General features: G+C 39.2%; 1 protein-coding gene across 1 annotated transcript in view; it reads right to left on the reverse strand.

The window, feature by feature from the left end:
* Positions 1-2,232: 2,232 nt before the first annotated feature.
* Positions 2,233-27,184, reverse strand: part of HOOK3 (hook microtubule tethering protein 3) — a 123,697-nt gene continuing 98,745 nt past the window's right edge. Inside the window, exons 17-22 of the mRNA XM_062213695.1 lie at positions 26,972-27,006; positions 23,366-23,448; positions 16,727-16,827; positions 14,404-14,508; positions 14,170-14,241; positions 2,233-11,362 (exon numbers count right to left, since the gene is read on the reverse strand). Coding sequence (XP_062069679.1) covers positions 11,222-11,362; positions 14,170-14,241; positions 14,404-14,508; positions 16,727-16,827; positions 23,366-23,448; positions 26,972-27,006 — 537 coding nt within the window. The 3' untranslated portion in view covers positions 2,233-11,221. The remainder of the gene's footprint in view (positions 11,363-14,169; positions 14,242-14,403; positions 14,509-16,726; positions 16,828-23,365; positions 23,449-26,971; positions 27,007-27,184) is intronic.

The raw sequence follows: 27,184 nt of genomic DNA on the forward strand, positions 1-27,184 counted from the left end.
AAATGCTTATAAACAACCATAACAGCTTCACTTGCAGTGGCGATATATTGGGAAAAACTCATATATCCACCACTAGGTGAATTCATCAGTCATGAACTAGCTATATAATGGATTACTACTCAGCAATACAGTGGAATGAACCATGGATAGACACATGAGAAAGTCTCCAAGTAATCATGCTGAGGAAAAGCAGCCAGACAAAAATAAGTGCATACCAAATGGTAATGATGGAAAGCACGTCGTGTTAATTGGCACACGGGAGCTGGGAAGGCTGGGAATAGTACAAAGGGATCTGAGGAAATCTTGGCAGGGAATGTGAAGTTTATCACTACAAATAGAGGTGTGGTTATATTTTGGCAAAGTTCTTTATAGTCCCAGAAATTAGGTACCAGGGCACTCAACCATTCTATATGTAAGCATTTTATAGCTCGTGCCACATACAAGTAAATGCCTATCCGGAGAGCTTCAAGCATGCCTTTGCCTTACTGAATTACTCTGTACTGTTTGCCTGAGGTTTTGTTCACGCTGAAATGATGCACCTGATTGTTCTGTACTGAAGTGAATGTGCTTGGCAGAGGCCAGAGACTTACCATTCCTCCACTGAGATGTAGACCACATTCTGTCAGCATAAAAGTACTTACGGCAAACAGGTGAGATACTATTCAGGAACATTCAGTGCTAAACTCATGCTAGAGAATAAACTAATATTTTTTTCTGACATTAAAATGAGCACTATTTTAGCTACATGTGTACTAGTTTACTTGCTGCTAACTTCACTCTGGAATGACCTGGTGATTGTTTTCCAAAGTAAATATAATCAACTTCCATACTGCTACTATCACTTTACATATGCCAATTTCAATAATGTTTAGATGGGGGCCAGCATTGTGGCAGTGGGTTAAGCTGCCGTGTGCACCACCAACATCGCATATATGCACCACCTGCCCCACTTCCGATTCAGCTCCCTGCTATTGCGCCTGGTAAAGTAATGGAAAATGCCCAAGTGCTTGGGCCCCATGAGACGTGGATGAAGCTCCTGGCTCCTGGTTTTGAGTGACCAGCAGATGGAAGATGCCCCTCCTCTACCATTGTAACTTTTTAAAAAAATAATTATTTATTCATTTATTTGAAGGTCAGAGAGAGAGAGGGAGGGCTCTTCATCCACTGATTCCTCAATTGGCTGCAACAGCCAGAGCTGAGCCAATCCGAAGCCAGGAGCCAGGAGCTTCCTCCAGTCTCCCATGCAGGTGCAGGGACCCAAGGACTTGGGCCATCTTCTACTGCTTTCCCAGGCCACAGCAGAGCTGATCGGAAGTGGAGCAGCCGGGACTCGAACCAGCGCCCACAAGGGATGCTGGCACCACAGGCAGCGGCTTTACCCGCTACACCACAGCGCTGGCCCCTCAAGGTAACTCTTTCAAGTAAATAAATAAATCTTTAAAAACAAAAAAAGGCAGTGAAATGTGTAGGAGAAAAGAGGGAGTTGTATGGGCCTACAATGTTAGGCAAGGGGCATTTGTTGCCTAAATAGGATGCTTTGGTGATAATGTTTTATCTTTTTTTTTTTTTTTTTTTAAAGATTTATTTATTTGAAAGAGTTACACAGAGAGAGGAGAGGCAGAGAGAGAGAGAGAGAGATAGATCTTCCATCCACTGGTTTATTCCCAAATGGCCGCAACGGCCAGAGCTGTGCCGATCTGAAGCCAGGAGCAAGGAGCTTCCTCCAGGTCTCCCACGTGGGTGCTGGGGTCCAAGGACTTGGGCCATCTTCTATTGCTTTCCCAGGCCATAGCAGAGAGGGGGATCGGAAGTGGAGCAGTCGGGTCTCGAACCAGTGCCCATATAGGATGCTGGCACTGCAGGCGGCAGCTTTACCTGCTATGCCACAGTGCCGGCCAGATAACGTTTTATCTTGTAGGACTAAACTGGCACAAAGAATGCTATACTTCTGTGGTGAAATGGATCTTCACTCTGAGACAGAAGTCATGTTTAACTTCTAATCCCGAGATCTTTGGTCAGGTCAGTCATCTTAGAAACATTATGTACCAGCCTAAATCAACACAAAATCTACTGTAGGCACTGGCAAACAAACTCTTAAGAATATTCCTGATTTATAAGAAATCAGTAACATAATATTTAGATTGTCAGGAAAGTATGGGAAGTACCAAAGGCAAATGGAAGAACACGATCAATTATTACATATAATAAAGAGCAGAACAACAAAAACTAAGCTGAATTTTTATACAAGTCTTTATTTACAACTTGTTTAACAACTGTACACTTTTTGCAGCCTTTGAAAACATTTTTGTACTTGAATGGGAAAATATAGTTTGACCAAATCTTAACTTTATTCTTCATATACATATACATATATTATATGCATACATATAAACACATACACATAATACCATTACAAGTTGGCAGTCATAAAATTAAGATGAGTAAGTGATATCAAAACAAAACATAAAATTTCAAAAAAACTGAAATCCATCTTCTGATGGTGGTTTATTGGACTTTGTTTTTGTGATTTTAGTTAAAATTTCTCATTTAAGCTGTCTAACAAGTCATTCACCTCAGAAAACCAGTGAGAACATCCACCAATCTCAACAAATCGTAAATTGTACATAAATTTTGTAAACAGGTGGAAAAATGATTGGACACCATTATGTACAAAGTTGCTAAATCTGTATTGTGTTTCAATTGGGAAGTGAGAAATTTAGAGTCCTATGTGGACATCATTTCTAGATTATACTGACAAAGAATAAAATTGTGAAACAAGAATATTCCTAGCAATATCCTTTTTGCAAAGGCTAAAATGCAGGGTGGATAACTGTAATGTCAAATGCGAAACTAACAATTCACAGAGCAATCAATACTTAAGACACGAGTGTAAGGCTTTAGAGCTGGTACTGTCATCAATATGGCCCCAACTCCAACGTATGAAGGTGTTTCAAGCTCATCTGAAAAGCTTACAAAGTACTACAGGGGAAAAAAAGCCTCTTTTTAATCCCCAAATTTCTGACACTCTGAATTTGTTAATTAAAATAAGGCAATTTATGAAACTATTAGATATGCTTGAATTTTACTAATCATAACATAATCAAAAGTTAAGCATTATAAATAGTGGGCAACTGTCAAAACATGAAAACTGCAAAACAAGATAAACCTGGAAATGATCTTCGGAGTACAAAGCATTCCTAATTATATAGAAACTGTAAACAGCAAAGTTAGTGACAGTGATGACATTTTAGTGCATTCGAATTATAAATAACTAAGACTCTTAAAAAAAAAAAAAGACTACTATTAAAAAAAAAAACTAAAAGGCCCCCAAATCATCTGCTGGTATTTGTGTACAGTCACCTCCTGTATTTATACTAAAATGCTATTTCTTATTTCAAGCATATTGAAAATTTCCCTTAACTAGTATGAGTCTGTAGAACATTATGTAAACTAGGTCACCAAGAAAATGATAAAACAACCCCCAATCACATCATTACTCATCTGTCCTTGAACTACAATGAGGATCTCATTATAACTTGCATGGAATTTGACACTATTTGATCAAGTTTGCCACTTGGTTACAAAAATTTAAGAAGCAAGAGGGGACCATCAGGACGTCCTAGTAGTGTAGTTTTAACTGAGCACCAGGTTGATTCAAGAGAATTATGATTTTCATTAAAAAATTCAAAGATATATACCCATACAGATCCTTTTTAATTAAGTACTTTAATAACAGGCCAAGTAAATTATCTTAAAAATGTCTTCATTAAATGCTTGCTTCATACATAAAACTTAATTTGATTATAACCCAAGCTAATAAGAAGAGAAGAAGCTATGAAGAAAACCAAATTATTTGGATCTTGATGTATGTACCTTTGAGGTGGAAGACAGTCAAATGTGAATTTAGGGGAGAAATATTTAAAAGGACAGAAAAAAAGTTGGTAACTTTCATTAGATCTATATAGGTTTAAAAATAATAGTATATAATGAAGTTTATCAATTTTTATTTGATAAGTACACATATCAGTTTCTGCTTGATAAATGTTAGACAACTATAAATCAACTTTAAGAGTATATATGTATATAAAAGGAAAAAACATAAAGATATCAAAAAATGACCCACAAAATGATTTAATCACTTGAGAAATAAAGTGCTCAGAATCTATTTTTAAAAAATGAATATACTGAACACCAGCTAATGCAATGGAGTTTTGATTTTTCTCGTGGTTGTTAAAAACGGCTGGTATTTTCTAAGAAAGCTTTTTCAACTATGGAGGTAAAATGCAAGAGCTGTCAGAAGTTAATTGATGGCCTTCATTTTATCCCTGTTTTTGTTTAGGTATTACGAGTTCTGTCAAATAGCATTTCTACACTGATGGAAATGTTCTGTATCTGTGCAGTCACACATGGCTGCAGAGCACTTGAAATGTGACGAGGTGACTAAGGAACAAAGTTTTCACTGAAATCATCACATGTGACTAGCAATACTCTTATCTAGGTCAACAAGGGCAGCCAGTGGAAGCTAAGACACTTAGTAGCAATGAATTAGAAGACAAACAACTGCATTCTGCCCTCCTGTGTCTGTGTTTAATTTCTGATTTTTTTTTTTTTTTTTTCTTTGGAAAGAAAAAAATTAGCTCTCTCCCTACAAGGTCAAGTCTGCCTTCTGTGTTTCTGGGCTGCTGTCTTGCAGGTGCCCCGCCTGAGCTAACACATTACCAGGCAGGGTGACACAGAATAGTATAGAGACGTCATACCACGAAAGAACAAGCACAAAGCACCTCAATGTTCTTACGAGCAAATTTCCCTATTCTTTGGCAGTAATCATGTGTCAGTTCATCTAACAACAAACATCTAGAGACTTGTGCACTATGATTTGAATACTAATACATCCAGGTTACACAATGAAGAGTCCTGGTTCCTAAAACAAAAACAAAAACCCAAAAAACCTCTCAACAGAACAAGCTGAAAATTTTGCTATGTAGGCATTTTAAAGAATGGCCGGTTAAGATGCCTGTGTCCCAAGTTGGAGGACCTGGGCTTGGCTCCCAGCTCCTGCCTCAATCTAGGAGGCAGTGGTGACAGCTCAAGTGACTGGGTCCCTGTTAAAACCTGGATTGAGTTCCCTGCTCCTGGTTTCAACCTGGCCATTGTCAGCATCAGGGGGGTGAACCAGAGGTGGGATGTCTCTGCCTGCCTGCCTGCCTGTATCTCTAAATGAAAGAAAAAGAAGAGGGCCAAGTTCACAAAGTGTTATCTGTTAAAGAACTACTATGAATACTTTGTAGCACTTTGACACTGTTAGTGTCTGACTCGTCAGTTTTCATTCTCCTGTCTTTGGGTATTTGTGGTCAACGCTAGGGACGATTTTGTAGGAGACAGGCAGTTAAAGTTAAGCAAATCTCATTAACTAGAAGACTGCTTGGTTTTTATTAACACAACTCCAGAAAATGAAAAGTTTCAAGTGTGTTTCTGCATTTGAGGGAATTTAGCTACATGAGAACTGAAAGTCGTCTCACTGGGACATAAAAAGTAGCCCATGCCCTCAACTTCAGATTTTCTAGACTTAGGCCTTCTGACTCCTGCCTTTCAAATTGGAATAGAAAATGCCACAGGAGTGTGGAGGGAAAAAGAGTTTCCTAATACTAAAGTGCTGCAAAGTATAAATAGTATATAAATGATCAGGACAGTAAATAACACCACACTCACCTCTAACAGGATGAACACAAAATTAAACACACTGGCAAACCTCTCTACAGTAATCACGGTCCACAGGTTGACACACACACCACCAACACACATGGCTCCTCTGGAACAGCTTCCAACACAACTGCTGACTGACTGCCTTCTTTCCATTTCCAGGCCTCTGGGCTGATAAGCCTGCTCAGCATCTCCCAGGCACAGCAAAGCCTCAGCGTGCTTCGGCAGTTTTCTTTTTCTCACCTCAAGGTTGCTCTCCTCACGGTATTAATTCCTTCTCTAAGCTCCAAGTAGAATTCAGGATCTGATAGGTCCGTGAGCCTAAAATTTCAAGTCTGTAGTCATTTCTGGTTCTGTCGTCCAATCCTAAGCACCCAATTCTCAGCCAAGTGGCTCACTTAGAACATACTTAAAAATGTTTACTTCGCTTCCATTTGAAACAAAACTTTGTGTGGGGCTACTCTTTGTAATTAAATAAAATTGAGCCCATGGTTTGCAAACAAGATACAGCAGATCTAGACAACTGTTAGGAAGCTGGTCACGAATCTCAGCCACCAGGTTTCTTCTCATCTCATCAAATCATAGCATCTTAATGATGACCTAAAACTTCTATCTCAGGTTTAGTAATGGTTTGACAGTGTCAAAATGAAAATAAATGTTTTCCCCTCCACTAATTAATACCTAGAGTTATACTATGTGTCTAGTTAACAGCTACTGAAGGGAAGGACATTTAGAAAATAAGTTACATTTCTGTTTACTCTGTTATTGAATGATCACATAACAGAAGATTACATGTAAAGTATTACTTCAAGAACATCTGTTAGGATAGTAAAAGTTTTCACTGTGTTAGTACTTCCATCTGCCTGGATATTCACCCACAATTAGGCAATTTCTTAAAGTAATCAACCATTGTATTTACTAGAATGGATTTGCCTTAACCGACTTCTGCTACTTTCTTAGATTTCTATTCTGACTTAACACACAGCATGCAAACCTACTCTTACAAATATTACTGGAAAATATGAGAGAAAGAAAAATACTTTAGAGAGACATCAAGTAATTCTGATACATATATATATCTGCATTTCTTAGGAAGCATTATGGACCCTGCCACAAATGCAAAAACTATATACTTGCCATAATCAGGTTCATATCTCGTTTCTCAAATAAACTAATGTCCCTTCTTTATCATTTAGTGTAATGCAAAGATATTCACGCATTGTCTTAACAACATTAAATATGAATTTTCTAAGTTTCAATATTCATAAAGATATTACATATGACCTGGTTTGGTAAAGGCTATTTATAATCAGCATGGACTTCCCAAAAGCATCATCTATGATTTAAGGGATATATGTGATGTCATGTGTGCTTTCACTCTGTAAGTAGAAAGCTAAATTTGAGCACTTGTGTGATTTGGGGGAACTCAGAAAGGGGGCAAATTAGTTGTATCAGCTGCACTTATTTTATTTTTTTTTAGTTTCTGAGAACTAAACAGCATTTATTGTAACACATTAGAACACTATTGTGCTACAATTAGACAATAAAACATTTTCAAAGTTTTCAATAAAAGGAAAACTAAGTATTCTTTATAATGTAAAAATGTAAGTGACAAATACATTAAGAATATGCTTCCTCATATAAAAACATAATGACATGAAATATTAAAATCATCATAAAGAATAAATTTTAAAGCTTCTTTCTAAATGTTACAGGAACTGGGTTGGATATCTGCCAAAATAAGCTGCCACTTTATTAGTTAAGGACTAAGGCAGCAGAGATGACTTTTTTATTGAAAAGGAAACCCTTTTCACTTACTGAAAAGACAGCACTTGATGCAACGATTCTGATTCTGATCCCCACTCACTCTGCTCGGTCTGTCCTTTCCCCAGTCTTGAGGATGGCAGAGCAGTGTCACTGCCCAGGACAATGCTGCACCAGCCTGACGATCACATCCTCATAATATAGGGAGAAAAAGCAAAAATATTCTTCCATAGCTTAACGACTAGACAACAAAAGGCATTTTATCTGAATGCTGCTATTTTGGTATTCTTAGCAGAGGCAAGTGCCCAGGGCATTTCTCTCACTTTTGGACCAATGATAACCTTACCCACGTGGCTATCAACTAGCTGGAGTTCCACTTTCCAGATAAATCTCACTTGTTCCAGCTGGGGATAATTGCAACATTCCTAGAATCAGAGATCTGGACAACTGCAGACAAAATGCGAGAGTTAAATGAATTTTTAAAAATTTAGGTTTCTGCTTCAAGATAATTCTTGTATTGGGAAAAAGATCTTCAACATTTTTAACACAGTGTAATCATTAACGGTTGAGTCCTTGTGTGGGAGCAGGATATACTCAAAAGTATTTCATATTATTACTTAGTTATTAGCAAGAATACACCAACTGCAAAGGAGGTGTGAGTAAAGTAGCTCACAAATAAAATTTATCTTTTCTTCAATGTAGCTCATCTTTCACTTGACAATCACTCACTACCCACCTATTTCTACTGCATGGATACTTCTTTGTGAGAACTAAGGAAATACACAGGCTGATGTTTCTGACTGGGTAACCTTTAGCTTAGCTTGGTACAACTGAGCTTTCATCATTCTAATACAATCACAGCCCACAACACCACCTTCACACTCTAAATCATTTCAGGCAGCCAACTACACCTGGCTAAGGACTTCCAGTGGAAATAATTCAATGCTGCTAAATTTTGGAGCATGGGCCTTTTATTTAGGGACTTCTTTTTCTTGGTTATTATCAAGTAATTTAGAGAAATTGTAAAAAAATTTGATTCAGTTTTTGAAAGTTCATTTAAAATATGTACAATTGTTATTACTTATTTTCTTTTTAGATATATTTGCTAGATTCTTTCATTTCACATATGAGCTATAGACATAAATGCTATGTTTCAATATTGTTTAGGCATTTGTTTTTATTTTCTTACCCTGTTTAGAAGGCAAATAGCCTGTTTCTAAGAATTCAAATACTATGACAGCAGCTCATGGCCACCTACCAGATTAACACTGCACACTCCTCCCGCCAGCTCCAGGACCAGCACCTGGCGACTTCATGAAGTACTGTGTACAGGAGTCTGTGACAACAGAGCTTAGCACATCCAGATAAAGCCCCTAATGCTACATATCATCACCAATCTCTTGAGAATTATTAACCATTAATGGAGTAAGAGAAAGAACATTAACGCTGTCCAAAAGCTAGACAAAGGAATGGCTGCCATGGTTACAGCTAAGTTTTAGTCTTGGCTTTCCAATAGCTAAAATATATTCAGATACTATTTCTTATAAAATCCTGTTCTGTTTTCAAACATCAGAAAATGTTTAGAAATATAATTTCTTCTAATGTAATGAAAGTTACAAATGTAAATACACAAATCATAGCATACAACAGATGCTAAAGGAAAATCTGAAGTAAAACCTCCTTCTAAAAGCTTGGCACCTTTCCAATCCATTTAGAAAAAAGTATCTGGGTAGAAGCCCAGGACTGAGCAGTAATTACAGCCTCTCAGCTCACAGAATATAACCCACTTACTGAGTAAGCACAGGCTTGTTTCCACCTGCCTTACTCTAGGGGTATAATGTCCCCATAATTTTTATTTTACCAAGACTAGTAGTGTTCATATCCTAATCTGTTTCATAAGCACTTGAATCCTCACGTTGTTTGTGAAATAGGGTGGGGATGAGAAGCATCCTACATGGGCTTTAACCTCTCATCTCATCTGCTCAGCCTCCTGAAACTCCGTAATGCACGCTTCTCGCATGCAGCTGTGTGTGATTGCTGATTCTCGTTGCCTTGTAGTATTGTCAGAGAGAAGTGCGCATGCTGTGCTCAGACTTCTGTATTTAATGCAAGGAATTAGCACAATGCATGGGGTCACTTCTGTGTATATGCCAATGCCTTTCTTCAAGTATGTTCTCTAAGAACAAAAGTGCTTATAATTTTTAAGTCAATTTACCTATAAAAAAGGATTTAAAAATCAAACACATGAATTTAATTTCTGAAAACCCTTAATTACATTTAGCTTGATTCAAAGTTACTTATTTGTATTTAACATTTAGACCTAAATGAAACCTGATCTTTCAAGCAGCAAGTACATTAAATAGGTTTTAGGTAATCTATCCAAAAAGAAAAAACCCTGACCTAATTTCAGAAACTATTTTACTTTTCAAAAAAATTTTTCTAGAAGAAAAAGGCAAAGGAATTCAATATAATTTGGGGTCAAATACTTCTATGCATCAAAATGGAAAGTTAGAAGGCATTTCATTTTCACACAAATGTTTTGCTTTTATACCTATAGCACCTTAGACAGACAAAGTGCCTTACAATGATTACTCTGCAGCCATTCATCAATGTAAATAAACCCGATTTACAATATAAGCATTTTGAAACCTAAGAAAATCTATTTAGTAACAAATCCAAGGACTAGTAGATAGATTTAAGAAAAAATGCAGAGAGCTCTCATAACAACAGCTACATACAAGAAGTCACTCAATGATCTGAATGACTTGCATTAAGTATAAGGAATTATAAGACACAAAAGGGTTTATATATCAAGAAATATGTAAAACAAATGAGAGACTAGTTAACAAATTGCCCAAAAGGAATACCTTACTTGTAAGCATAGGAAAAATAAATCTTTTAGATATGGAGAGTAACTGAAAGCATAAATGTCAAGCACATTGCCAGAATCAATTCTTGGCTACGAAGATACTCCAAAACAAGAAAACAATTAAAATGTACTGCCTGATTTTTTTCTTCTGTAATTTCCTCACAAATAACCTCACCAATACGTTCAATTCTGCCAGCAAACAAGAAAGCAGGAAATAATGAAATTTTACATGTTTCAAAAACAGTCTCCAAATCTTAGGACAAATTTAATTTTCTATAAAATCACATGAAAACTCATTTTTCTCCCTCTAAATAATTCTACCAGGTGCCTTAAGTGACATGATTAGCACTTCTGCCAATGTATTTTCATCTTTGCAAAAAGTGCACTTGCCAACCATTTTTTATAGTAAATATGCAAGTTATTTGAAGTGCATTTGGAAAACAATCAAAAACACAGATTAATACATCATAAAAAGATTAATTCCCTTTAAACAAAGACATTCTTATAAAGCATGGTAACACATAGGCACAATAAAGAATATAAATTTATATCAATTATTGGCAGAAAATCTAATTCATTACAAAGCCTATACCATTGGGGAAGAAGACATTTTCATACAAATAAAAGTATTACACTATTATACAACACTTTTAATTGGACATTTACAAATTTTTGGCACATTAAAAGGAACTCAAAGGACTGTAAAATAAAGGACAAGATAAACTAAAAGAAAGATACAGGAGAGAGAAAAAGTCCTCAGATAAGAAGCACTAAATATTAATATCAAAGGGAAACAAAAAAATAAGCTGGCTGACTTTCCTGAAATCTGTTACATGTAACAGAAGGATGCTCTGAATGCAGGTTTTTATTTCTAACAGCAAGACTTCTCTACCTTGCTGTGGCTGGTTGAACATGGCCTGGGTAGGATCTTCTGGTGCTGGTTGCCTGTCTTTGCCTAGCCAGAAATGACTGCCCTGAACCTGTGCTAGCCAGTCTATCTTCAGCCGCCTTTTTATGCAGAGTCATTCCCTGTAACATCAAAAAACAAGCAAACAAACAAAAGCAATCAATGTAAAATAGTGGAATAAAACATTTGTCACAAAAGAAAATGTCATCATGCAGAATTTGTTACAGTGCACATAAAGCACAATTAGGAAATATAGATTACAATCTTATGTAGAAGCATTTTAGTTCCAATAATTAGTTACAAATCTTTCTTTGGAAAAATTAAGGATTAATTTTTTGAATTTATAATAACCAAAACAATAGGCAACAGAGACAAATTTTAGGAACATGTTATCCACACTCAATCATACTTCCCTTTAAAATTAAAATGCATAAAGTGATTTTCCAAGGAAAAAAAGGGCAATTGATTGGTAGCAGCTGATTCGGATGGGTTTTGGAAATCACAGAGTAGAAACGCTCTTGTTGTTTGTTAAGATGGAAAGCCACACCGGATATTATACATACCACTGTGATGGCTCGCTTCCCTTCCAGGCAGCTTCCCTTCTCAAAGAAGCTAAGACAAGTTCCTGGCAGCCCACAACACAGGGCTCCACCGAGAGCAAGGGAGTCTTTCCTGAAGACAGGGGAAGGGCACTACCAGCTTAGAAGAGACAGAGGGCACACTTGTTGGAGTGCACCTTAACAGGAGGGAGGAGGTCGCCAGGGTGACAGCTGAATGTGGTAAAGACAGGAACAGCGCTGCCTGACTAAATGCAGACCAGGGAAGAAGGCAGTTTTGGTGCTCATCTAGCAAGTCAACAGAGCGTTCTGGCTGGAGGACTGAAGGACTGGGAGCTGCTGCTTAATTGGATACAGGGAAACGGAGGGAGGGAGGAAGCTGGCCACAGGAAGAAATGAGCAAAGAGGCAAAAGGAGTCAGGTGGATAGGACAAGCAAAATGAAAGAGATTCAGCTTTCCTGGAATGAAAAGAACAAAGCACAGGAGAGGAGGGCAGAGAAATTTTCCCATCACTAGCTAGCTTCTAGGGAAACAACACAACTGCCATGGCCTTGCATCGTTCACTTAACTTCAGTCTATCATGCATACCCAAATGCACATTTTCTCAATGAGAAAGTTCAGAACATTTTTTAAGCTCAATTTGAAAACAAAGCACTTAAGGATCTGAAAAATTAACAAATATCTAAACTGACTACATATACTAATATACATTAGTTAAAATATTCTTCATTTTCACATTCAAGAAATTGGTGCAAATTCTTCACATATTTTTAAGACATCAGTAACCATCACATGACATTCAAGGATTCCCTGAACTACTTCAAACCTCTCCCCAGCAGTCACCTCATGTCCACTTCAGTCAGCTGGGCTGCAGGGCTCTCTTAAGGTCAGTGTGATGCTGGTGCTGGTAATCTGACCTGAACATCTCTCTCTGAGGAGTGCACAATTAGGACTACTCTTTAGAACCACGGTCAAAGAAGAAAGACATCTGGTTCCATAAGAATTTTTTTAAATCAATCAAAAGTATTAAATCACTAACAAGGACTGAGGTGTAGAACACAAAGATTGTGAGCACTATGCTTCAAGGAAGATAATGCAGAGGCAAAATAACTGTGATCAGAATTCTCAGAGAAAGTCCCTAAACACTGTTTTCTATTATTAAATGTTAATTCTCAAGAATCTGTATTTGTTAACAATAAGAGTTTTATAAATCCAATAGGATTTCTTTTTTTTAAAAATTGCAATAAAGCCTTAAATATATAGTTTTGACCAAGACAAAAATATGTGAGGACATAACATGTTACTGGTTTATGAATTTAAATTTACTTTTGTGATATTTGAAAGACAGAGAGAGACAGGGAGAAAGGGACCCTCCATAAGCTAGTTCATACCCCAAATGCCTGCAACAGACCAAAGCCAGGAGTCTCACACAGAAGGCAGAGACCAAAGTCCTTGAATCATCATCACCTGTTGCCTCCCAGGGTACACTTTAGCAGGAAACTGCCCTGAAAGTGGAGGCAGGACTGAACCCAGGCACGACAACATGGCATGTGGGCATCCCAAACTATATCTTAACCACTGTGCCAAAATTCTGCCCCAAATTTATAAATTTTGACAAAGATCAAATCAAATTATTAGGCCAGGGATACTAACCTTTAAAAGGCTGTATCAATTATAACTGTAACATATGAACAAAGGTGTTGTGCCATTGTCAGGGCTACAGGGTCACAGGGCAACCATGAAAGGAATTTGGTTCCATTTCCTGTCTCACATAATTAACATTTTGAAAAGAAAGAAGTGGTCCTTTTTGGAAGAAGAAGAAGAAAAAAAAAGAAGGAAGGCAAAAAACCTGAGAAAAAACGTCAAAGAAGTTGAGCATTTTAAAACACAACTATTCCCATTCAGACCAGAATGCAAGTGCACGTGTTTTCCCCTGTAGCACGTGTAGTGTTGTGTGCTCGATCACTCAATCACAAAACCACCAGTGCATTATGGATTTCCTAAACCCCATGCGATGGCTAAACCATCAACGTAAATGCACTCAGCAAAGGTGCTGAAATAGTTCGCCTAGACAAAAGTCACTGCATCTATGTTAGGTATTATTCATGCCCATCTTCCATAAATTGTGGCTCTAAAGGACAGAAATTAAACTGACATTCATTTTGCTATCTTCTCAGGTAATTATGTTTTCAAATGTCCTAAACCTATTTATGGTGGTCCTCCTACAGTCCTAGGGTGAGTGTTAGCTAAGCTTCTATTAGTGTGTTAGGTTAGCAATTACTTTCAGATTCACTTGGTAGAATTACTTCCACAGTAAAAGAAGTACAATTCACCAAATTTTGCATTACATTCTAACATGCTATTTTCTTACCATATTGTACCAGGCACTAACAATGTATTTCTCCTCCATCTCTCTTTGACTCTTCGTTTTCTCATATTCTTTCTAAAGAACAAACACACGTATACATGTAAATATATAAAATAATATAAATAAGATGCTTACAATTAATTGCCTAAATCCATGGGTATTTATAAAATACAGCAAGACTTCCAGAACATAAAACTTAAAAACCAGTATTTTATTACATAGTGTATAGCATACTACCTCTAATGAATGGAAAAGTCGGTCCCGTTCCTGGAGCTGATTTTTAAGAGCTTGTATTTCTGGTGCTGCTCCTTGATTTTGTTTAGGATCTAAAGTGCGGATAACCTACAAAAAGTAATGAAAAATTTAAAAACTCTCAAACTTAGATAATTTAATACTGAAGAAACAATTATTTAAAAAAGAATCAAAGAATACCCAGCTATCTTACAAGGATACTTTAAACTGTAAATGTATGAAATTATATTAATTGTCCCAACTTTAGCATTGTATAAAAAATCAATTTTTGGAAGTAATTCTGGTTTAAAATTAATGAATACTGCCACAGCAGATATTTCTACCAGCTTCTACCCTTTCCCTGTCCCCTGACTTGGCTCAGCTCCCTGACTCTGAATAGCAGGAACTTCCAAGAGCTGCTGGTCCCAACGGTTTCAGCCTAGCACTGTGGCCCCGTTTCCTCTTCTGCCAATTTAGTTTGGTCATGGGCACTGCTGTCAATTCTGACTGACAAGCCACAGGTCTTTAGGGAAAGGTCTTTTTTTGAAGGATAAAGTTGTTTTCGTCTTTAAAAGGCAGAGAAACAGAAACAGAGATAAAGATCTTCTATCTGCTGGTTCATTCCCCAAGTGCCTGCAACAGTCAACATGGGCCAGGTTGAAGCCAGGAGCCTGGAACTCAATCGGGGCTCTCATGTGTGTAGCAGGACCCAAGTACTGGAATCAGGAAGCTGGGACTGGGAGAGGAGCCAGGACTTGAACTCAGGAACTCCAATAAGGAGGCAGGCACCAAAACTGCATCTTAATGCCTGCAACTGATGCCGGCCCACCTTTAGTCTGAATTTTACCTTTAATCTGAATTCAACAAGTACTACATTGCTCTATGCGATTTCTGTACCTACATCTACACACACACACACACATACACACCCCACACTTGTTTTGGGGACTATTTTAAAATAATTCACAGGAGCCAGCGCCGTGGCTCACTTGCTTAATCCTCCGCCTGCGGCACTGGCATCTCATATGGGCACCGGGTTCTAGTCCCGGTTGCTCCTCTTCCAGGCCAGCTCTCTGCTGTGGCCCGGGAGGGCAGTGGAGGATGGCCCAAGTGCTTGGGCCCCTGCTGCTGCATGGGAGACCAGGAAGAAGCACCTGGCTCCTGGCTTCGGATCGGTGCAGTGCCGGCTGTGGCAGCCATTTGGGGGGTTAACCAAAGGAAGAAAGACCTTTCTCTCTGTTTCTCTGTCTCTCTCTCACTGTCTAACTCTGTCAAATAAAAAAAAATTATCGAAAAAAAAAATAATTCACAAACTCATGACAAATATTCCTTACATACTTTAGAGTGCATCTCCTTAGATTAAGGATATTATCCTACATAATCATAATACTATTATTATCTGTAAGAAAACAAGCAGGGGCTGGTGCTGTGGCTTAGCAGATAAAGCTGATGCCGGCAGTGCTAGCATCCTATAGGGGCACCGGTTCAAGTCCTGGCTGCTGCACTTCTGATCCAGTTCTCTTGCTATGGCCTGGGAAAGCAGTAGAAGATGGCCCAACTGCTTGGACCCCTGGACCCATGTGGGAGACCAGGAAGAAGCTCCTGGCTCCTGGCTTTGGATTGGCCCAGCTCTGGCCATTGTGGCCATTTGGGGAGTGAACCACGGATGGAAGACCTCTCTCTCTGCCTCTGCCACTCTGTAACTCTGCCTTACAAATAAATAAACAAATCTTTAAAAAGGAAAACCAGCAAGTTTATAAAATCATCACTATTTGGCCCAAATTCACATTTCCACAGATGTCTCCAAAATATGTTTTAAAATCGACCTCCTCCACCACCAACCTAGGAGCCAGAGACGACTGCACTGCATGGCACCTGGCAGTGAGGTTGGCTCCTCCCACAGCCCACTGCATCCTGGATTCACCTGGCAGTTCCCCCAGAGGCATTGTCTGACTTCTTCCAGAACTTCATTCTTCTTGTGAACCCCAAGTTAGGCTGCCATAACTTAGTTCCAGGCAAATTATTACTGGCAGAAGATCTTGGTTGTCTCAAAATTGGGGCTGTTAATTTTAGTTACTAGTGAAGTGGTGACTGCCGTTCATTTCCTATACCAGCTATATTTTCTCGGTAATTCATTAGCAATCTACAGGGTGACCTGGTCTGATCACTGCTTCTTGCTGAGGTTCTTTTGTTTCTAAAAAGATTTCTTGTTTTTTGTGGTGGTAGCTCACTTCATGAGATGTCACTGTTCTGTGTGGACACTGTATTTCCAGACTTTAATGAGACATGATCACGAAATAGAATGAGATGCCCACTAATTCATACTTACACTTTTGGCTTTCTCTAAGTATTTTTTATATCGTTCTTCCATTTGCTTCATTTCCTCTTCCTTCTTCCGTAAAGCTTCTTGTAATTCTTCAATTTTTAAGGCTGCGTATGAAACAAAGCAAAAGTAATTTTTTAGGTTGCAACAGCTTTAAAAACATTTTACTTGACAAAATAAATAATATGTGGTAACTGAGAGACTGTTTAATCTATTTCTATACATAAATTCAAATATTTTTTACAAGAAAAAGTCAGTATGGAAATGCATATATTGCATTGATGACTGGGTAAACAAATGTGACATATAGGTATGATATTATACTATCTTTAAATCTGATACATACTACAACATGGAGAGATTATACTAAGTGAAAATAAAAGGATAAATGAAATAAACCACGTATAATAGGATGAATTTCCCATGATTCTACTTGAGACACAAAATAGAAGAGTGATTACCGAGAGGGGCAGAGAACACAGGCAGGGTACTGGGGGATACTATCAGTTTCGGGTATAGAGCTCCAGTTTGAGAAGACAGAAAAAGTTTTGTAGACAAGTGGTACTGGTGATGGTTGTACAGGGTACATGCAGTTAATGTCACTGAATTGGGCACTTCAAATGGTTAAGTTTTGTTATGTATATTTTATCATAAGTTATAAAAAGTAAAATCTGTCTTGTTTCCATACAAAGTAAAGTCAAGCTATCTACCAATGTCAAAATCAATGGAAACACAAGTATGGCTGACTTACATCCAACTACACTATGAAAGTATCTAACCTCACACACTGGTGTTTAGCCAAGCAGTTAAAACATGGCTTAGAACACCAGTGTCCTACACTGGAGCATCTGGATCCGATGTCCAGCTTTAGCTCCTGACTCCAGTTTCCTGCTAATGCAGACCCAAGGATGCAGCAGCGATGGTTTAACTAACCAGGTCCCTACCCATGTGGCATGAGTTCACTGATCCTGGCTTTAGTCCTATCTAGTCCCAACCACTGCACACATTTGGAGGGTGAACCAGCAGATGGGAGCTGTCATTCTACCAAGAAAAAAAAAAAATTGAACTTCATATATTCATTAGAATTTACAGTTAAGGAAAAATCCTTAAGTATAATTAGAAATTTAAGATATATTAGATGATTATATACTCGTTCTGTAAGTCAAGCTAATTTTTTAACTCCTGGAATACAAAGTAGGGCCTCTTCTAAAAGAAACAATTTTAAATAAACTCATTATCATTAGGGTAGTTGATGGCTAACCCAATTTAAAACTATGTTAATGAAAACTAACTGCAGAGGAGAGGTCAAGATGGTGGAGCTTACTGTTCTAGTCTAGGGGAAGATAGTTAAAAGAAAGTGGAGAGAGTGCAGTCTCTGGGAAGAGGTAAGGAGAAGGTAGAGGAAACTCCAAGCAAATTAGAGGAACAGAGTGGATCTACATGGAGGCTGTGGACGCGCATGACTCTGAACCCCTGCAGCTGATAGCCTAGGTACCAGCTCTGGAGTGAGGTGAGACCACAATGCAACAGCCCAAACCACTGACAATAAAGCTGAGAGAAGAGCCTGGCATGAGTCCAGCTTGGAGCCTTGTGGGGGACAGTGCTCCTGCCAATCTAGAGGGAAAAAAGGGGACACGTTTCTATCTCCCAATTTCCAGGCACCGGTGTCCTGTAACAAACAGAAAGAGGGCCAGCTCATGTCTGCTTGCCCAGTAACTAGCAGAAGAGGAGACGCCTGAGTCTGGCTGGGAGAACTGACAGGAGATGTGGGAGCCTTGAATGCCAGGACTGTGAAAAAACGATGGCTGCATGGGAGGACGGCAGGTGGGACTGGCACTTCTGGCAGTCACTGTGGGCAGCTCCACATGCTCAGGCATCCCTGATTCCCTGGTGAGGGTCATTGCTGCAGGATCCACGTTCACACTGAGGACTGCATGGATCCTCTGTGTGGTTCTTGTGGCAGTGTGGATGCAAACTGCACCCATTGTGGCTAGTGCCCAGGCATTGCTCTCCTTTGAAGAGAGGAGGTGAGCCTGACACTATGCCAACAGAGCAGAACAAGCCTCCCCTCAGATGAAAAAAAAAAAAAGAGAGAGAGAGAGAGAGAGATTTATCATGCCCAAGTTGGGTGCCACCTTGGACACTCCTCTCACTCTGAAGCACTGAACAAAGCTCCCTGATCACACCCAGCATATGCCTCTGGGTATTCACTGAAAGAGTGGATACTCCACTAATTCACAGAGGCCCAGTTCAAACATAAAATCCTAACGGAAAAAACAAAGAAGAAACCAACAAGTGTCTCCACAAACGTTGAATAATAAACACAGCAATTCAAGAAAGAATAAGGAAGACTCATAACATTCCCAAAAGAACGCAACACTTCAATGCTGGAATGTGAAGAGGTTGACGAAATGCCAGAAATGGAATTCTAAAAATTGATCATAGGATTACTTAGAAGTAATCAGAAGCAAATTAATGAAATAAAGAAATCTGTACATGACATGAATGAAGTTTTTCCCACGAAACTGAGATTCTAAAGAGAAATCAAAACAAAATACTGGAAATGAAGATTTCAATAGAACTCAATGAGGCAGAAGAAAGAATATCTGAGTTAGAAGACAATCTGGAAATTTTACACTCAGACCAAAATAAAGAAGAAGAAATTAAAAAACTAAAATACAGTGTAAAAGATTTATGGGATACTATCAAATGACCCAAAACAAGTCTTAGGAGTTCCTGAAGGCGTGGAAAGAGAGAAACAATTAGAAGGCCTTTTTAGTGAAATAGTAACAGAAAACTTCCCTAATTTGGAGAAAGAAAGGGACATCCGGCCGGCGCCGTGGCTTAACAGGCTAATCCTCCACCTAGCGGCACCGGCACACCGGGTTCTAGTCCCGGTTGGGGCACCGGATTCTGTCCCAGTTGCCCCTCTTCCAGGCCAGCTCTCTGCTATGGCCCGGGAGTGCAGTGGAGGATGGCCCAAGTGCTTGGGCTCTCACCCCATGGGAGACCAGGAGAAGCGCCTGGCTCCTGGCTTCGGATCGGCGCAGTGCACCGGCCGCAGCAGCCATTGGAGGGTGAACCAACGGCAAAGGAAGACCTTTCTCTCTGTCTCTCTCACTGTCCACTCTGCCTGTCAAGAAAAAAAAAAAAATTAAAAAAAAAAAAAGGTCTATGATGAGAATTACAAAATATTAAAGAAAGAAATAGAAGAAGATACAAAAAAATGGAAAAAATCATCCATGTCCATGGATTGGAATAATCAATATCATTAAAATGCCCATCCTTCCAAAAGCAATTTACAGATTCAATGCAATAGAAATAAAAATACCAAAGACATTCTTCTCATATCTGGAAAAAATGATGCTGAAATTCATATGGAGGCACAGGAGACCCTGAATAGTTTACACAATCTTATACAACAAAAACAAAGCCAGAGGCATCACAATATCAGTGTTAAAGACATACTACTACACGGCAGTTATAATCAAAACAGCATGGTACTGGTACTAAAACAGATGGATAGACCAATGGCATACAATAGAAACACCAGAAATCAATCCAAACTTCTACAACCAACTTATATTTGACCAAGGAGCGAAAACCAATCCCTGGAGCAAGGACAGTCTATTTAACAAATGATGCTGGGAAAATACATTTCCACATGCAGAAGAATGAAGCAAGACTCCGACCTTACACCTTACACAAAAATCCACTCAACATGGATTAAAGATCTAAATCTACAACCTGAGAACATCGGAGAAACACTGCAAGATATTAGTATAATCAAAGACTTCTTGGAAAAGACCCCAGAGGCACAGGCAGTCAAAGCCAAAATTAACAATTGGGATTACATCAAATTGAGAAGTTTCTGTACTGCAAAAGAAACAGGAAGAGGCAACTGACAGAATGGGAAAAAATATTTGCAAATTATGCAACTGATAAAGGATTAATAACCAGAATCTACAAAGAGATCAAGAAACTCCACAACAACAAAACAAACAACCCAGTGAAGAAATGGGCAAAGGACTTAAACAAATATTTTTCAAAAGAGGAAATCCAAATGGCCAACAGACACATGAAAAAATGTTCAGGGTCATTGGCCATCAGGGAAATGCAAATCAAAACCACAATGAGGTTTCATCTCACTCCCATTAGAATGGCTTCATATAGAAATCAACAAACAACAAACATTGGCGAGGATGTGGGAAAAAGGTACCCTAATCCATTGTTGGTGGGAATGTAAGCTGGTAAAGCCACTATGGAAGACAGTTTGGAGATACCTCAGAAATCTGAACATAGTCCTACCATATGACCCATCCATTCCATTCCTCGGAATTTACCCAAGGGAAATGAAATAGGCAAATAAAAGAGCTATCTGCACCTCCATGTTTATTGCAGCTCAGTTCACAATAACTAAGATATGGAATCAACCTAAAGTGCCCATCAATGGAAGACTGGATAAAGAAATCATGGGACATGTACTCTATGGAATACTACACAGTGGTTAAAAAAAAAAAAAAAGAGGCCGGCACCGCGGCTCACTAGGCTAATCCTCCGCCTTGCGGCGCCGGCACACCGGGTTCTAGTCCCGGTCGGGGCACCGGATTCTGTCCTGGTTGCCCCTCTTCCAGGCCAGCTCTCTGCTGTGGCCAGGGAGTGCAGTGGAGGATGGCCCAAGTCCTTGGGCCCTGAACCCCATGGGAGACCAGGATAAGTACCTGGCTCCTGCCATCGGATCAGCGTGGTGCGCCGGCCGCAGCGCGCTACCGCGGTGGCCATTGGAGGGTGAACCAACGGCAAAAGGAAGACCTTTCTCTCTGTCTCTCTCTCACTGTCCACTCTGCCTGTCAAATAAATAAATAAATAAATAAATAAAAGAAATGCAGCCATTAGCAACAAAATAGATGAATCTGGAAAATATCATACTTAATAAATAAGCTAGTCCCAAAGGGACAAATATATGTTCTCCCTGACCTGTGACAACTAACTGAGCACCTAAAAGGAAACCTGTAGAAGTGAAACTGACACTACAAGAAGCAATGACTTGATCAGCCCTTGTCCTGACTGTCGAGGAACAGCTTACTATTTTATTCTTTTTTGGCATGTTCTTTTTCTACTTAATAGCATTGGTTGAACTCTTTATTTAAAACAGAATTATTCTTATGTGTTTAAATCCAATAGAAAATTGATCCCTGCTAAAAGTAAGGGTGGGAGGCTGGCACTGTGGCTCACTTGGCTAATCCTCTGCCTGTGGCACTGGCACCTCAGGTTCTAGTCCCGGTTGGGGCACCGGATTCTGTCCCGGTTGCTCCTCTTCTAGTCCAGCTCCCGGGAGGGCAGTGGAGGATGGCCCAAGTGCTTGGGCCGTGCACCTTCATGGGAGACCAGGAGGAAGCACCTGGCTCCTGGCTTCAAATTGGCGTAGCACCAGCCATAGCGGCCATTTTGGGGGGTGAACCAACGGAAAGGAAGACCTTTCTCTGTCTCTCTCTCTCTCTTACTGTTTAACTCTGTCAAAAAAAAAAAAAAAAAAAAAAAAGTAAGAGTGGGAATAAGAGAGGGAGGAGATGTATAGTTCGGCACATGTTCCCTGGGACTTACCCCTAAGGGTAAAGCTAAAAATTTGAAATGGGACTCCAAATCCCATTAAGTTGGCAGGTACGAATGCCATCTTACTAATTAAAGTGATCAGTTTCATAAAGATAGGATTAAGTATCAAAGGGATCACATAAATAAGACCAAGTGTCTGCTAATAATAATAGAATGAAAAAGGAAAGAACGATCCAACATGGGAAACAGGCCACACAGCAGTTTCATAGAATGACAAACACCCTAAACAGCACTCTGGCCTCAGAATTAGCCCTTAAGACATTTGGATCTGGCTAAAAAGCCCATGAAAGTATTTCAGGCATGGAAAGCCAAGACACTGTGGCAAAAAACGACCTACATGAAAGATCTCTGTGAATGAGATCCCCGTGGAAAGAAGGGGCCATCAAAGAAGGAGGTACCTTTCTCTGAAGGGAAGAGAAAACTTCCACTTTGATTACAGCCTTGTCTAAATAATGTTAGTTTGTGGACTCAAGAGACTTCCATAGCCTTGGCAGCTCATGACAAGAACCTTGGGTGATCATTGATGTCATAAATGAGAGTGTTAATTGTTAAATCAACAACAGGAGTCACTGTGTACTTGCTCCCCATGTAGGACCTCTGTCCTTAATGAGTTGCACTAAGAGAATTAATGGTAAAACTAGTCTTCAAACAGTACTTTATACTTTGTGTGTCTGTGTGGGTGAAATTAACATTTTGAGAAAAAATGACTTTGAACAGCCCTTGACTCGACTGTTGAGGAAGTTCTTCTTTTTCATACAATTTGTTGAACTTTTTACTTAGTATAGAGTTAATTGTATGTGTATAAAGTTAATTGAAAATAGATCTTAGTAAAAAATAATGAGAATAGGAGAGAGAGAAGGAAGATGGGTGGGAGTCTGAATGGGAGGGCAAGAATGATGGGAAGAATCACTATAATCCTAAAGTTGCATTTACGAAAAGCATGACATTTGTATTCTTTAAATAAAAGTTTTCTGGGAGAAAAAATTAATTAATTAACTGCAAAACAAACTATGCTAATGAGGAAATACTCACAACTATTGTTAAACCTTGGCTCAAGATCTTCAATAATGGCTCTCTTCTTCTGCAATTCATTATTGGCTTCATGCAGCTTCTCTCTGTAACAAAACATGCAATACTGTGTCATCTAGTGTTTTTGTTTTTGACTTCAAAGTAAAGATCCATATATTTGGAGTACATTTGCAGTTCTCTGAAGTGCTATGAAACAAATATGAAAGACTAATTGACACAAATTTAATAATATGTTAAAGTTAACTGTACAGTAAAGGCAAAAATTTCCTCTTTCACTTGGAACAGTAGTCACTTATTTCATTTAAGCCTGTGTAAGAAAGTATAGATCTTTATTTTTTCGAAGAATAAGGATACTGTAAAAAGTTAAATTTAAAACTTTGGAGAGGATTTACAATGGCAAATCTTGTAAAAAAAAAATGAGGTTCTAAACATACAATGGAATCAATAAAAAATGATGAACTAATGATACATGCAACCACATAAATATGAGAATAATGCTGAACAAAGGAAGTACAAAGGAGAGTACATTTATATGAATTTTGAAACTTAATGCAAGTGCCAGATGTCAGCAGAATGGTTAGGCTAGGGCCGAGACAAATCAGCGGCAGGGAGGACCAAGCATTCTGCTGGGTTGCTGGGACCATGTTGATCTGAATTATGTAGGTTAACATTCTTCAAGCTATGAATTTAGGAACTTTTGATATGTATTTTACTCTGTGTAATATCTGAATATAAAAGAAATAATTGGCAGAAAGCAAGTTTCTTTCCTAGTTTTTATATGTGGCATTGTCCTTTTATAGTATTTAGTGTCACACTATATTGCATGAGCTGGAAAAAAAGGTTGTAAAAACTGGAAGATAAACTGAGTGCTCTGTTAGGCCTATTTATGATTTTTCTATGCCTAATACTTTCACAAATCTTATTCTCTTTCAATACATTATTATGGGTGTAAAATGTATGACACATGATGTACCAGATTCAATTTAAATATGATATACAATATAAAGGAGGAAAAGAAAAAAAACCAAGCCCCTGGGGTAGGCACTGTCTACTTGGGACACTTGCACTCCGTACTAGAGTGCTTGTGTTCAAGTCCTGGCTCCACTTCCAATTCCTGCTTCCTCCTGAGATGAACTTTGGAAAGCAACAGGTGATGGCTCAAGTAGTTGGGTTCCTGCCACCCGAGTAAGACCTGGACTGAGTTCTGGGCTCCTGGCTTCTGCCTGGCCCAGACCCAGCTGCTGTGGGCATTTGGGGAGTGAACCAGTGGATGGAAGACCTTTGTCTGTGTATCTCTGACTGTTAATATATAAATAAATAAATAAGAACTCTCTTAAGCAACCCTGAAACAGACAACCAAAAACCCAACACCAGTGAATCACCACTGTGTTTAGAAACAGAATTATCCCAAAACCTTAGGAACTACACGTGTCTGATTTTGAAGAAAAACTATGTGAGAGGAAAAGAGACAGAGAGACAGAAAGAGAAAGATCTCCCTCTTCCCCATATCTGCAACAGCCAGGGCTGGGTCAGGCCAAAGCCAGGAGGCTGAGAACTCAATTCAGATCTCCTACATGTGTGGCAGGGACCCAACACTTGAGCCTTCACCTGCTGCCTCCTGGGGTATGTATGCATCAGCAGGTAGCTGGAATTGGGACCAGGAGCTAAATTCGAACCTAGGCACTCTGATGTGAGATGCAGGCATCCCAACCAGCATCTTAACTGCTAGGCCAAATGTCTACCCTCAAACTCCAGATTTTTAATCATTCTCCTGATGGTTTTATTACCTATGTGTTATCCTTGAATACAGTACTGCTTAGTTTTACCCAACTGTTACTTTACCCATCACTCATTAAGGATGGCCCTGACTTGGATCCTTTATGACACTTGTTCTTAAGTCATCTATGTTGATGTTAGCTCAGTTTACACATTTTCACCAATGAATTCTGTTCTATTGTTTAAATTTACCTCATTCTATCACTTTCCAACTAGTGGATATTTGTCTTGTTTTTGCTGTTCTGTGTTTACCGATCATATTTTCCCACACTTACTTCTCTATCTCTCATTACACACAGAGAGCAGTATTTCTAGATATCTATAGCATATACAGAACTGAATATATGTGTGTCCAAGTTTATTAAATGAACTGATGAATACTGCTACTGGCAGCGGATAAGACCTAGCATCGTTCAACATCTTCAGCAGTAGTTACTAAGTCTGATCTTAATTTTTTTGTTTTTTTACCAATTTGATATGTTTAAAGTGGTCTCCAATGTTTTTGAAATTTGTATGATAGACTAGTTTTTTAAAATAAAGATTTAATTAATCTATTTGAAAGGCAGAGTTACAGATACACACACACAAATTTCCAATCTGCTGGTTCACTCCCCAAATAGCCATAACGACTGACCCTGGGCCAGGACAAAGCTGGACGCCTGGAATTCCATCCAGGTCTCCCATGTGGGGGGCAGAGACCCAGCCACCTGGGCCATCTGAGATTGACTATCTTTTGAGACAACTGTTGGTGATGTGGAGGGGGAGGGGGTTTTAACTGTTTTTCCAAAAAAAGTAACTTGAGGATCTTACCCCTAGTACTTGTGAAAGTGGTGTTACTTGGAAATTGGATGTAACTGGGAAAGAGGAGGTCATACTGGATCAGTGCTGGCCCTAGATCCAGCGACTGGTGTCCTTATCAGTGGGCAGGTGAAGATGGACATACACCTGTCCCCCTTACCCATGGCTTCCCTTTCTTCAGTCAGCTGCAGTATGAAAATACTGAACAGAAATTCTGGATGTTCTGGACATCAGGAATCCGCGCATTCAAATGGCACACTGTTCCAGGACTTCTTTCTACTCGCAGCAGAACAAGTAGGAATTATCTCTGTGTCTAGTTTACAGAGTGTGACAGTGGAACACTTTGACAGTTCAAGGTCACTCTGTCTTCAGAGCCTGCAAGGAGCTTGGCTCAAATGTGACTGTTCTCAGTGCAAGAAAAATTATGAAGTTTCCTAACACTGTCTTCAGGAAGAAACAAATGTGGACATTTTAGACTATATTTCATCATTTAGATGAGGAAGTCCTACTTTGTTGTAATTCAAGAAAATGTTTGAAAATCTGCTTGAGGCCAAAGATTCAGCTGGCCACACTTCACTATAGCCTGCACGCTGGCTTAGCCAGCTGCCTATCCCTCAGAGGGAGTCCTACTGTAGCAGTCACACTGCCAGTTCCTGTCCATTCCCAGCAGCTTTCAAGCCACAGCCACAGCTACAGCCACAGCGCTGGTGGCTGTGATGCAGACTGGGGCCGGCAGAGTCGAAAGTCATCGCTACGGGGCCCTTATAGAAAAAGACTTCTGAGTGTCTCCGATCCCTGACCTGATCATACATACATCAGGAAGACACAAGTCTCTTCATGTCTCTGTGAGAGAATGGTGCTAATGCAGTTGTTTTGACCTGAGAACCCGGGGTGGGGACGACCCTCTGGACACTGTCCACTCGCTTTCAATTCTCTGCTCCTTGCTGTGCCATTGAATACCGCCTCCGTAACCACCAGACACAAGCACTGAGATTCCAGAGCAAAAGAGCGAGCTTCAACAGCTGTCATACTTACAGGTGTTCCTCAAGCTTCTTTTTTAGAAGAACTGACTGAAATGGAAAATGAAAATTAACTTATTACATAGAATTTTAAATAGTAAGTAAGTTTTTAAAAATTAAGAGTACGGTAATATCTGACATTTTAGTAAGCCCTCAGTAATTTCTTTGGTCAAAGAGTTCAAAACACATCATGTATCAGTTAAATTCTCTTTAATTAAGGAAGAAGGCA

The sequence above is a fragment of the Lepus europaeus genome, chromosome 16 (assembly GCF_033115175.1).
Source record: "Lepus europaeus isolate LE1 chromosome 16, mLepTim1.pri, whole genome shotgun sequence".
Classification (NCBI taxonomy): Eukaryota; Metazoa; Chordata; class Mammalia; order Lagomorpha; family Leporidae; genus Lepus; species Lepus europaeus.